The 13065-nt window shown below is 44.1% G+C and overlaps 1 protein-coding gene across 1 annotated transcript in view; it reads left to right on the forward strand.

Annotated features, from left to right (window-relative positions):
• Window positions 1-295: 295 nt before the first annotated feature.
• Window positions 296-13065, forward strand: part of LOC120054299 (solute carrier family 22 member 23-like) — a 51435-nt gene continuing 38665 nt past the window's right edge. Inside the window, exons 1-3 of the mRNA XM_039001713.1 lie at window positions 296-766; window positions 3273-3376; window positions 3920-4074. Coding sequence (XP_038857641.1) covers window positions 296-766; window positions 3273-3376; window positions 3920-4074 — 730 coding nt within the window. The remainder of the gene's footprint in view (window positions 767-3272; window positions 3377-3919; window positions 4075-13065) is intronic.

Here is a 13065-nt window from a genome sequence, read left to right on the forward strand (position 1 = left end):
CTGCCTCTCCGAGCCCACACCTTGCCGGTTTCCTCGCCACAGCTTCGCCCTGAGACCCAGGCTCCACCGGAAACCGTCATTCGGTCAGCCTATTCTAACCGGAGCACCATGGTGAGACGAGCAACCACTCGGTAATCTACCAGAGGACCCCGATTCAACTCTCATTCTTCCCCAGTCTTTGTTGTATACATCAAGTCTGCCTGCGCTCTGGGTTTCCTTTGTAACACAGGGTTTACGCAGAGCCGAGTGGACAGGGCAGCAGAGCGCCAGGGGTTTGGCAGTTATTTTTGTCGAGATGGCAGCGGGGCCAGAGCGGCCGGTGGCAGAGGCGCAGCAGCAGGAGCGGGACCAACCGCCAATTGAGAACGGCTTCATGTCGCTGGAGCAGACACAGGCCCCCAGGCTGCTGCCGCACGTCGACGGCTCAGTTCTACCGTCTCTCGGGGGATTTGGGAAACACCAAAAGCAGCTCGTGATCCTGACGTGGATACCGGCTTTATTTATCGGATTTAGCCAGTTTTCGGATTATTTCCTTTTGGCCCAACCGAACAGCACGTGCGTACAGCCTCTGGTCAACGGGAGTAATTGGACCATGGGATCTTTAACGTTACCGGTGACCGTCACGAATGGTGGCATTGGTACACCCGTGCCGTACCTCCCCCTAGACAATGGCACAAGAGACGGTGACAGCGGTGGCATGCAATGTGCGTGTAAGGAGTGGAAGCTCGAACTGCAGACTGGACTCAGTCAGAACGTGGTAACCAAGGTAACAAGTGTGCACCAGATGCCATACCTCCCCTCTGACTGTTTCGGCATCTGAAAAAGCTGAACAATCATCAGCATCACTAACAGTGCATCCTATGCAACTATGGGGCACAAGCTGGTCTGAGTGGAGTTTAGTCTACCCAGCACCATGGACAGCACATGCACTCTGCCAATGTTCCATTCTGTACATTCTGTGCCATAGGCCTACTGTAAGACAGAGCACAGTTTGCCCTCAGAGCATACAGTATCTGGTGTCCACTCATTTTCAAACCACTTTCATATCTCAGCTGACCCCAGTTGGCATGATCAAAACACACTACACTTTGGAGTATAACTATTCATGCCAGCTAATTGAATTAATCCTACTGTGGTGTAGCCTATTAGGCCACTCTGTGATACTGATGAGGGCAGAGGATGTGATTATTGTACAATCCATCATAGAAGAAGAGTAGGTGTAGCAGGTAGTCTCTTTTTACCCCCAACGCATTGACCTGCATCTGAGCAGGTTTGACAAAATATCCATTTAATCTCAAACAGCTACCTTTTTATATGAGATTAAGTTATTAAGTTCAACTGTGTGTGTTGTTAGTATGTGTGATCCTTTCTTAGTGTTTTTGTGTGTGTGTGTGTGTGTTCAGTGCCAGACATCTGCTTTCTCAGATAATGCTGGGTTTAAATAGCCCATTGATAAACCTATTACAGTAGACTTATCAATCGTACCTGATACTCATCTCTCTCTTCTCTCTTGCCCTTTTACTCTCCTTCAATCTCTCTCTTCCCTCTTTCTCTATCTCTCCCTATCTCTTCCTTACTCTCTCTCTCCAACCAAGTTGTGCTTCAGGATCTTTTAGTTTTATCCCTAACAACTTATATGATTACTCTTTCTCTTATGTAGTTTGCTGTGTGATACTGTATCATGTTGTTGATAAACATGTACAGTATTTATGTCCCTCCCTTTCTCTCCTGTTTGGTGTATTATTACTTATAAACTCAGCAAGAAAAGTAATGTCCAATTTTCAGGAACCTGTCTTTCAAAGATAATTCGTAAAAATCCAAATAACTTCACAGATCTTCATCGTAAAGGGTTTAAACACTGTTTCCCATGCATGTTCAATGAACCATAAAATATTAATGAACATGCATCTGTGGAACGGTCGTTAAGACACTAACAGCTTACAGACGGTAGGCAATTAAAGTCACAGTTATGAAATCTTAGGACACTAAAGAGGCCTTTCTACTGACTCTGAAAAACACCAAAAGAAAGATGCCCAGGGTCCCTGCTCATCTGCGTGAACGTGCCTTATGCATGCTGCAAGGAGGCATGAGTACTGCAGATGTGGCCAGGGCAATAAATTGCAATGTCCGTACTGTGAGATGCCTAAGACAGCACTACAGGGAGACAGGACGGACAGCTGATCGTTCTCGCAGTGGCAGACCACAGGTAACAACACCTAAACAGGATCGGTACATCCGAACATCACACCTGTCACGGTACAGGCAACAACAACTGCCCGAGTTACACCAGGAACGCACAATCCCTCCATCAGTGCTCCGACTTTCCGCAATAGGCTGAGAGAGGCTGGACTCAGGGCTTGTAGGCCTGTTGTAAGGCAGGTCCTCACCAGACATCACCAGCAACAACGTCGCCTATGGGCACAAACCCACCTTCGCTGGACCAGACAGGACTGGCAAAAAGTGCTCTTCACTGAAGAGTCGCGGTTTTGTTGCACAAGGGGTGATGGTCGGATTTGCGTTTATCGTCGAAGGAATGAGCGTTACACCGAGGCCTGTTCTCTGGGCGGGATCGATTTGGAGGTGGAGGGTCCGTCTTGGTCTGGGGCGGTGTGTCACAGCATCATCAGACTGAGCTTGTTGTCATTGCAGGCAATCTCAACACTGTGCGTTACAGGGAAAACATCCTCCTCCCTCATGTGGTTCCCTTCCTGCAAGCTCATCCTGACATGACCCTCCAGCATGACAATGCCACCAGCCATACTGCTCGTTCTGTGCGTGATTTCCTGCAAGACAGGAATGTCAGTGTTCTGCCATGGCCAGCGAAGAGCCCGGATCTCAATCCCATTGAGCACGTCTGGGACCTGTTGGATCGGAGGGTGAGGGCTAAGGCCATTCCCCCCAGAAATGTCCGGGAACTTGTAGGTGCTTTAGTGGAAGAGTGGGGTAACATCTCACAGCAAGAACTGGCAAATCTGGTGCAGTTCATGTGGAAGAGATGCACTGCAGTACTTAATGCAGCTGGTGGCCACACCAGAGACTGACTTTTGATTTTGACCCCCCCCTTTTTTCAGGGACACATTATTAGATTTCTGTTATTTCACATGTCTGTGGGACTTGTTCAGTTTATGTCTCAGATGTTGAATCTTGTTATGTTCATACAAATATTTACACATGTTAAGTTTGCTGAAAATAAACACAGTTGACAGTGACAGGATGTTTCTTTTCATGCTGAGTTTATTTAATACATATATTTCCCACTTCTCTCTCTGCAGTGGAACCTGGTGTGTGATTCGGCCTGGAAGGTTCACATCGCCAAGTTCTCTCTCTTGGTGGGATCTATCTTCGGCTACCTGGTGATGGGCATCCTAGCCGACTGGTACGCAATCTAGCATTCTCCTTCTCCATTTTGTGTCTTTGTGTGTGACATAGGAAATCCCGCTCCAACCGGGGCGGTAACTCACAACTCTCCCCAACGTAACAAAACATACTCCAGAAACAGTGTCAATACCACTGACCCATAAAAAGCCAAGGCGTTTCTGGATCTGGGGCGACAGTACTTCTAGGTCTCAGCAAGGTAGTAGTGATGCACTTAGCCATCTGCTCATGTCTGTGTCTGCATCCCCACTCCCCCAGGCATCCGAGAATAGATCGTGTCTTATGAAAAACACCCACAGATCTCCCTGTTGAGTTGTCTGTGGGATGAGCTGTAGCTATAGCAACAGAGACTACTCTGACCCAATGATCTGCTGACCTCTAACCCAGGATCAGGTTGTAGAGGGAAACAGACCATTGGACTAATTTCTCTTTCCATTGCTAATTTTCTCTCTCCCATTCTCTCTGTCTGTTTCTCCCACTATCTTGCAATCTCTTCCCTCCCATTCTCTTTCCCTCCCATTCTCTCTTCTCTCTTCTCTCTCAGGTTCGGTCGTCACCCGGTCCTGATAGTCTCGGTGCTGTTCATGTTGGTGTTTGGTTTGAGTGTAGCGTTCTCCTTCAACATGACCATGTTCAGCACATTACGTTTCTTTGAGGGCTTCTGTCTGGCTGGCCTCACTCTCTCCCTCTACATACTGAGTAAGTACACCTCCACTTCCTGGTATCTACTTTTGTTGTCTGTCAAAGACTGCCCAGAAAGCACACTGCATGGTCTTTCTAGAACGTAGGGCTCTACTCCACAAACTTCCTTTTCCTCTTCCCCCACATCACTCCACCTCGAAGGTAGTACCTCACTTCTCTCTCACTCAGCTTTTTCCCACCATTCCTTCACCTCTCTCTCCACTCAACAAACCTCTGGTGTGTTGCTAGTCGTCCTTGGATGATGATGTGTCTCCTCCTGTCTGTCACGTTGTCACCAGTCTCACCCCATGCTGCTCAATTCAATTTCAATTTAAGGGCTTTAATTAGCATGGGAAAAATATGTTAACATTGCCAAAGCAAGTGAAGTAGGTAATAAACAAAAGTGAAATAAACAATAAGCAATAAAAATGAACTGTAAACATTACACTCACAGAAGTTCCAAAAGAATAAAGACATTTCAAATGTCATATTATGTCTATATGTACAGTGTTGTAATGATGTACAAATAGTTCAAGTACAAAAGGGAAGAAAAAAAACAACATAAATATGGGTTGCATTTACAATGGTGTTTGTTCTTCACTGGTTGACCTTTTATTGTGGCAACAGGTCACAAATATTGCTGCTGTGTTGGCGCACTGGTATTTCACCCAGTAGATATGGGAGTTTATCAAAATTGGGTTTGTTTTCAAATTATTTGTGGATCTGTGTAATCTGAGGGAAATATGTGTCTCTAATATGGTCATACATTTGGCAGGAGGTTAGGAAGTGCAGCTCAGTTTCCACCTAATTTTGTGGGCAATGTGCCTGTCTTCTCTTGAGAGCCAGGTCTGCCTACGGCGGCCTTTCTCAATAGCAAGGTTATGCTCACTGAGTCTGTACATAGTCAAAGCTTTCCGTAAGTTTGGGTCAGTCACAGTGGTCAGGTATTCTGCAACTGTGTACTCTCTGTTTAGGGCCAAATAGCATTCTAGTTTGCTCAGTTTTTTTGTTAATTCTTTATAAGTTATTCTGTTTTCGTTTTCTCATAATTTGGTTGGGTCTAATTGTGTTGCTGTCCTAGAGCTCTGTGGGGCCTGTTTGTGTTTGTGAACAGAGCCCCAGGACCAGCTTGCTTAGGGGACTCTTCTCCAGGTTCATCTCTCTGTAGGTGATGGCTTTGTTATGGAAGGTTTGGGAATCGCTTCCTTTTAGGTGGTTGTAGAATTTAAACAGCTCTTTTCTGGATTTTGATAATTAGCTGGTATCAGCCTAGTTCTGCTCTGCATGCATTATTTGGTGTTTTACGTTGTACACAGAGGATATTTTTGCAGAATTCTTTATGCAGTCTCTCCATTTGGTGTTTGTCCCATTTTGTGAATTCTTGTTTGGTGAGCGGACCCCAGACCTCACAACCATAAAGGGCGAATAGGTTCTATAACTGATTCAAGTATTTTTAGCCAGTTCCTAATTGATATGTCGATATTTAATGTTATTTTTGATGGCATAGAAGCCCTTCTTTCCTTGTCTCTCAGCTCGTTCACAGCTTTATGGAAGTTACCTGTGGCGCTGATGTTCAGGCCGAGGTATGTATAGTTTTTTGTGTGCTCGAGGGCAACGGTGTCTAGATGGAATTTGTATTTGTGGTCCTGGCAACTGGACCTTTTTTGGAACACCATTATTTTATTATTGAGATTTACGGTCAGGGCCCAGGTCTGTCAGAAGATCTAGGTGCCGCTGTAGGCCCTCCTTGGTTGGTGACAGAAGCACCAGATCATCAACAAACAGTAGGCATTTGACTTCAGATTCTAGTAGGGTGAGGCTGGGTGCTGCAGACTGTTCTAGTGCCCTTGCTAATTCGTTGATATATAATGTTGAAGAGGGTGGGGCTTAAGCTGCATCCCTGTCTCACCCACCGGCCTGTAGAAAGAAATGTTTGTGTTTTTTGCCAATTTTAACCGCACACTTGTTGTTTGTGTACATGGATTTCATGATGTTGTATGTTTTTCCCCCAACATCACTTTCCATCTATTTGTATAGCAGACCCTCATGCCAAATTGAGTCAAAAGCTTTTTTGAAATCAACAAAGCATGAGAAGACTTTGTTTTGGTTTGGTTGTTTGTCAATTAGGGTGTGCAGGGTGAATACGTGGTCTGTCGTACGATAATTTGGTTTAAAGCCAATTTGACATTTGCTCAGTACATTGTTTTCACTGAGGAAATTAATTAGTCTGCTGTTAATGATAATGCAGAGGATTTTTTTAAGGTTGCTGTTGACGCATATCCCATGGTAGTTATTGGGGTCAAATTTGTCTCCACTATTGTGGATTGTGGTGATCAGTCCTTGGTTCCAAATATTGGGGAAGATGCCAGAGCTAAGGATGATGTTAAAGAGTTTAATTATAGCCAATTGGAATTTGTGGTCTGTCTATTTTATAATTTAATTGAGGATACCATCAACACCACAGGCCTTTTTGGGTTGGAGGGTTTGTATTTTGTCCTGTAGTTCATTCAATTTACATTGGAGAATCCAGTGGGTTCTGGTAGTCTTTAATAGTTGATTCTAAGATTTGTATATGATCATGTATATTTTTTTGCCGTTTGTTCTTTGTTATAGGACCAAAAAGATTGGAGAAGTGGTTTACCCATACATCTCCGTTTTGGATAGATAACTAGGGACGCACGATATATCGGTAAGCATATCGGAATTGGCCGATATTAGCTAAAAATGCCAACATCGGCCCGATGTCTAGTTTAAAGCCGATGTTCAAAACCAATGTCAAAGCTGACGTGCATACCTATATAACGTAGATAGATGACGTAATGACGCCACGAAAAATACAGCGATACACGGATCAAAAGCCAAAAAATACTAAGTGCACACTTCCAACAACTTAACAAGTTCAAGTCGAGCAGTCATTTGAAAGAGTAAGAACATTTTTGCGAGACAACTCAAAGGTGAAATCCATTAACGCCAAGATAATGGAATTCATTGCCCTTGACAATCAACCGTTCTCTGTCATAGATGATGTTGGCTTTCGCCGACTGGTCGAGCACCTCAAGCCCCGGTACACACTACCAAGTAGGCGCTATTTTTCAGATGTTGCCTTACCGGAGTTCCACAGTATTGTTGAAACGCACATTCCTGAGCTACTTGCTATGGGCGTCACTGCTATTATCTTCATAACTGACATTTGGACCAGGGATGTCAGCCCCATGAGCATGCTGAGTCTGGCAGCACAGTGGGTCAACGAGGACTGAGAAAAGCCATATTGCATGCTCAAGAATGTGCTGGTTCTCATACTTCTGCTGCCATTTCAATGGCATTTGACAACATGTTTGAAACTTGGAAATATGAACACACTTCTAGCTCCATTCGAACAACTGACTGGAGAAATCAGCTCTTCAACTGTGTCTGCAGCAGATGTGATACCCTCTGTCATGGCATTGAAACGCCTACTCAACAAAACTGCCGACACAGACGTGGTGTTAAAACTTGCAAAAGTACTCTACAAGAGGCTGTGTACAAGCGATTCGGTGGCATTCTCTCTGAGCCTCTTTATTGTGTCGCACCATGCTCGGTACAAGGACCGCTACTTTGATGCAGACAAGAAACAGGGTTTACGTGAAATGTTACAGACACAGCTGGACAAGATGGAAACGGACACATTGACAGTGTGCACCGAGGAAAAGAGGCCACGGACAGACACCGCTGAAACTTGACACTGCTTGACATGTATGATGAAATCCTGGTTGAGACTGAACAAATAAACAACGAAACAGCACAGCAAGTAAGTGAAATAAATAGGTTTTGATTATGTTTTACTGGTAATGGGAACATATGTAAATACCCCAAAAATTGCTTTTTGGTCAGTGTGGGTGTGTGTTTCAACTATTTAACTGTATTAGAATGCTTAAATGGCCGCACATTTTTTTTATTATCGGTTATCAGTATCGGTATCAGGTTTTTTTTGCAAGGAAAATATTGGATATCGGTGTCGGCCACAAATGTCATATCGGTGCATCCCTATAGATAACTCTTCTTGTTGTTGTTTCTTTAGTGTTTTCCAATTTTTCCAGAATTGGTTAGAGTCAATGGATTCTTCAATTACATTGAGCTGATTTCTGACGTGCTGTTCCTTCTTTTTCCGTTGTTTATTTCTGTATTGTTTTAGTGATTCACCTTTGTGAAGGCGAAGACTCATGGTTTTCTGGGTCTCTATGTTTTAGGTTGGGTAGGTTTCTCAATTTCTTTCTTAGGTTTTTGCATTCTTCATCAAACCATTTGTCATTGTTGTTAATTTTTTTTCGGTTTTCTGTTTGAAATGTTTAGATTTGATAGGGAAGCTGAGAGGTCAAATATACTGTTTAGGTTTTCTACTGCCAAGTTTACCTTCACTATTACAGTGGAACGTTTTGTCCAGGAAGTTGTGTAAAAGGGATTGAATTTGTTGTTGCCTAATTGTTTTTTGGTAGATTTCCACAATACTTTCCTTCCATCTATAGCATTTCTTAATATTAATCAGTTCCTTTGGTTTGATGCCTCACGATTGAGTATTGCTCTGTTCAAGTAGACTGTGATTTTGCTGTGATCTGATAGGGGTGTCAGTGGGTTGACTGTGAACGCTCTGAGAGACTCTGGGTTGAGGTCAGTGATAAAGTAGTCTACAGTACTACTGCCAAGAGATGAGCTATAGGTGTACCTACCATAGGAGTCCCCTCGAAGCCTACCATTGACTATGTACATACCCAGCGTGCGACAGAGCTGCAGGAGTTGTGACCCGTTTTTGTTGGTTATGTTGTCGTAGTTGTACCTTGGGGGGCATATGGGGGAGGGAATGCTGTCACCTCCAGGCAGGTGTTTGTCCCCCTGTATGCTGAGGGTGTCAGGTTCTTGTCCAGTTCTGGCATTTAGGTCGCCACAGACTAGTACATGTCTCTGGGCCTGGAAATTATTGATTTCCTCCTCCAGGATGGAGAAGCTGTCTTCATTAAAGTATGGGTATTCTAGTGGGGGGGATATAGGTAGCACACAGGAGGACATTTTTCCCTGTTGAGATAATGCTCTCTGTGTCTGTCTACCTGAAGTGATATATAACAACATTAGACTATGGGTGTTGATTATATTCACAGCATTGGTAAACCTCAATGGTCTCTGATGTCTAGTTCGATTAGATACACTGCATGAATAAGATGATTAGCATGAATCACTTTACAGTCTTTGGTGGGGGACCTGACAATGTCTTGTTTTGCTTTGTCCTTTATCTAAAGCTATGCCTGACTGCCATACTGACGCCCAACCCCCTAACCACTGTTCCCCTGCCCTTGATGGGGACATCAGTATATTCTAGCTTGTCCTTTATCTACAGCTATGTCTGGAATACTATCCTCCTACCCTTTTACCATAAAACCTCTAACCCCCCACCCCTCTCCCTTGTCACCTAGGCCTTTTGGACTTTTCTCACCAGAGAGATTAGTCAGTCAGTTTGGGGGGGGGGGGGGGGGGGTGCTGTGTTAGGTCTGCAGCGGTATTGTTCACCACAGCAGGGGGTGGCTGATAAATGTCTTCTAAGCTTCACTAAAAACAAACAAACAAAATGGACGCCTCTTAGAGCTGTGGTGAGTCATACGGGAGTTTAATCCCTGATCTGTTGATACTGTAGAACTTGAACTGTTCCTGTTGTTAATGTTGTTATAGAGACCCTCACTATCCTTTATAATGCCTGTCCATTTAAACGCAGGGGATTTTACGCTTCTATGGAGGTGATCCTGGGGAAATGGTTTGAGGCTAACGTGATGAATATAGAATTCCTCCATTTTTTGTGGTGTACTATGGATGTGTTTTTTGAGAAATAGGTTATGGGTTTTTGTGCTGGTGAATGCGTAGTCTCACATTAGCCAGATGAATGCTGTATGGTGCTGTATGGTGTTGTTTGGGTGTTTGTCGCAGAGTTCATCAAACAAAGACTGTCTACAAACTCGGAGTCATGTTTTGTGTGTGTGTTTGTGTGAGGTCATTGTTACCAGGCCATACTAGAAGGGAGGCTGACAAAGCTGTTGTTTCCCCATCATGCCTTCCCATTTTTTCACCTGATCAGGTTCTGTCTCTAAAATCATCATTTCTTAATGTTCACATTCAGTAATCATGGATAAGACCAGCTGACATTGCGGTGTGTCACAAACAAAGACCGCACACACACATACACAGGCTCCTCGGCTCAGGCATGCACGTACGCACATACACAGCTACCTATGCTGACATAAGACAACCCTTATACTGCTGTTTGTCAGCTTAAATAGAAAAGTCCTTTAAATGGGATCCATTTCACTTGACACATGTCTAAGTGTTGCTGTACATCTGAGACCTAACAGTCCTTCGGGCCCTGGCAGACACATGGCCCCTCGGGAATAGGACTGATTATACAGTAGACATTCACCCACACACAACCAGCAGCTTGTAACCTTGATCTGAAATAATGCATTGAATAGGCACTGTTCTCTCGCTGTAATTATACAGCGTGTGTGGGTTGGTTCGTCTATTCTTGTGGGGACCTAAAATCCCCAAAAGTCACCACAAGGATAGTAAAACAAGGGAAATTCTCCCTCGTGGGGGACATTTCCCACGTCCCAATGAGGACAGACTATTTTAAGCTTAGGGGTTTGGTTTAGGGTTAGGGTTACAATTATGGTTATGGTAAGAGTTAGTGGTTAGGGTTCGGAGTTAGGTTTTGGGTTAGGGTTATGGGTTAAATTTTGGGTTAAGGTTATGGTAAGGGTCAGGGGTTAGGGAAAATATGATTTTGAATGGAAAAAAATGTTTGGTCCCCACAAGGATAGAATAACATATCGTGTGTGTGTGGAGAGAGAGAAAGAGAGAATGTGTGTTAGTGAAAAAGTCCTATGTTGTCTATGCTTTATTGTGTAAATACAAGGTATTCAGAAGAGAGTGGACAGAGAATATAGCTACTGTAGCTATGCAGTGGGTTGCCATGGTACTTTACAATTTACTTTATGTTGTGACAATAAAAAAATGTCTTTCACTGCTTGCATGAGCTGCATGTGTTATCATTTACAGTATAGTGACACACTGCAATATTTAAATACTCCATTGATGACCCATTTATGTAAATTAACTGAGCTGTATTGTTACTTGAACCTCATTGTCTTCTGTCACATGATATATACTGTCAGAGCTGGTTGTTAAAGCTGCATTGTTGTTCTTGTTGTTGTTATTATTGTTTGTCTCAGAGAGTAAGGAGTTGTACTATAGCATTTTGCCACACCCCAGTAGACATGCTCAAAAGGATTCATGTTAATAGAAAATAATAGCATATCGTTATTCCAAGGCCCCACTTCCAAACCCCCACTTCTTCCATTCTGCTAGCAAACGTGCAATCTTTGGAGAATAAAATGGTAGTCATGGTATGACCAACAATGGCGCCGGAGAAGTTTTTTGTTTGTTTATTTGCGTTGTTTGTCACTTATTTTGTAACTTATTTTGTACATAATGTTGCCGCTACCGTCTCTTATGACCGAACATAACTTCTGGACATCAGGACTGCGATTACTCACCACGGACTGGCAGAATCCTTTTTTTCCTTTAACGAGTCTGATGACCCCGACGTGAATGATATACTGCTTTCTCGGGAACAGTCCCAGATCCCCGTGACTTGCGTGAAGAGGAGGCTGAGAAAGAGGCCAGAGGGCGGGCTGCCATCTGAGAATTTGAAGCAATCGAATAAACCCCCACTTCTTCCATTCTGCTAGCAAACGTGCAATCTTTGGAGAATAAAATCGATGACCTACGCGGAAGAATAATCTACCAACGGGACATTCAAAACTGTAATATCTTATGCTTCACGGAGTCGTGGCTGAACGACGACACTATCAACATACAGCTGGCTGGTTATACACTGCACCGGCAGGATAGAACAGCGGCGTCTTGTAAGACAAGGGGCGGCGGACTATGTATTTTTGTAAATAACAGCTGGTGCATGATATCTAAGGAAGTGTCAAGCTATTGCTCGCCTGAGGTAGAGTATCTCATGATAAGCTGTAGACCACAGTACTTACCGAGAGAGTTTTCATCTGTATTCTTCGTAGCTGTTTACATACCACCACAGACGGAGGCTGGCACTAAGACAGCATTGGATGAGCTGTATTCCGCCATAAGCAAACAATAAAACGCTCACGCAGAGGTAGCCGGGGACTTTAATGCAGGGAAACTTAAATCTGTTTTACAAAATTTCTATAAGCATGTTAAATGTGCAACCAGAGGGAAAAAACTCTGGACCACCTTTACTGCACACACAGAGACACATACAAATCTCTCCCTCACCCTCCATTTGGCAAATCTGACCATAATTCTATCCTCCTGATTCCTGCTTACAAGCAAAAATTAAAGCAGGAAGCACCAATGACGAGATCAATAAAAAAGTGGTCAGATGAAGCAGATGCTAAGCTACAGGACTGTTTTGCTAGCACAGACTGGAATATGTTCCGGGATTCCTCCGATGGCATTGAGGAGTACACCACATCAGTCATTGGCTTCATCAATAAGTGCATCGATGGTGTCGTCCCCACAGTGACCGTATGTACATACCCCAACCAGAAGCCATGGATTACAGGCAACATCCGCACTGAGCTAAAGGCTAGAGCTGCCGCTTTCAAGGAGTGGGACTCTATGCCCTCAGACGAACCATCAAACTGGCTAAGCGTCAATCCAGGACTAAGTTCGAATCGTGCTACACCGGCTCTTACGCTCGTCGCATGTGGCAGGGCTTGCAAACCATTACAGACTACAAAGGGAAGCACAGCCGCAAGCTGCCCAGTGACACGAGCCTACCAGACGAACTAAACTACTTCTATGCTCGCTTCGAGGCAAATAACACTGAAACATGCATGAGAGCATCAGCTGTTCCGGAAGACTGCAGCCAATGTGAGTAAGTAACGTTCACATTGACTGCAGCCAATGTGAGTAAGTAACGTTCACAAGGCTGCAGGGCCAGACGGA

The sequence above is a fragment of the Salvelinus namaycush genome, chromosome 10 (genome assembly GCF_016432855.1).
Source record: "Salvelinus namaycush isolate Seneca chromosome 10, SaNama_1.0, whole genome shotgun sequence".
NCBI classification, from domain to species: Eukaryota; Metazoa; Chordata; class Actinopteri; order Salmoniformes; family Salmonidae; genus Salvelinus; species Salvelinus namaycush.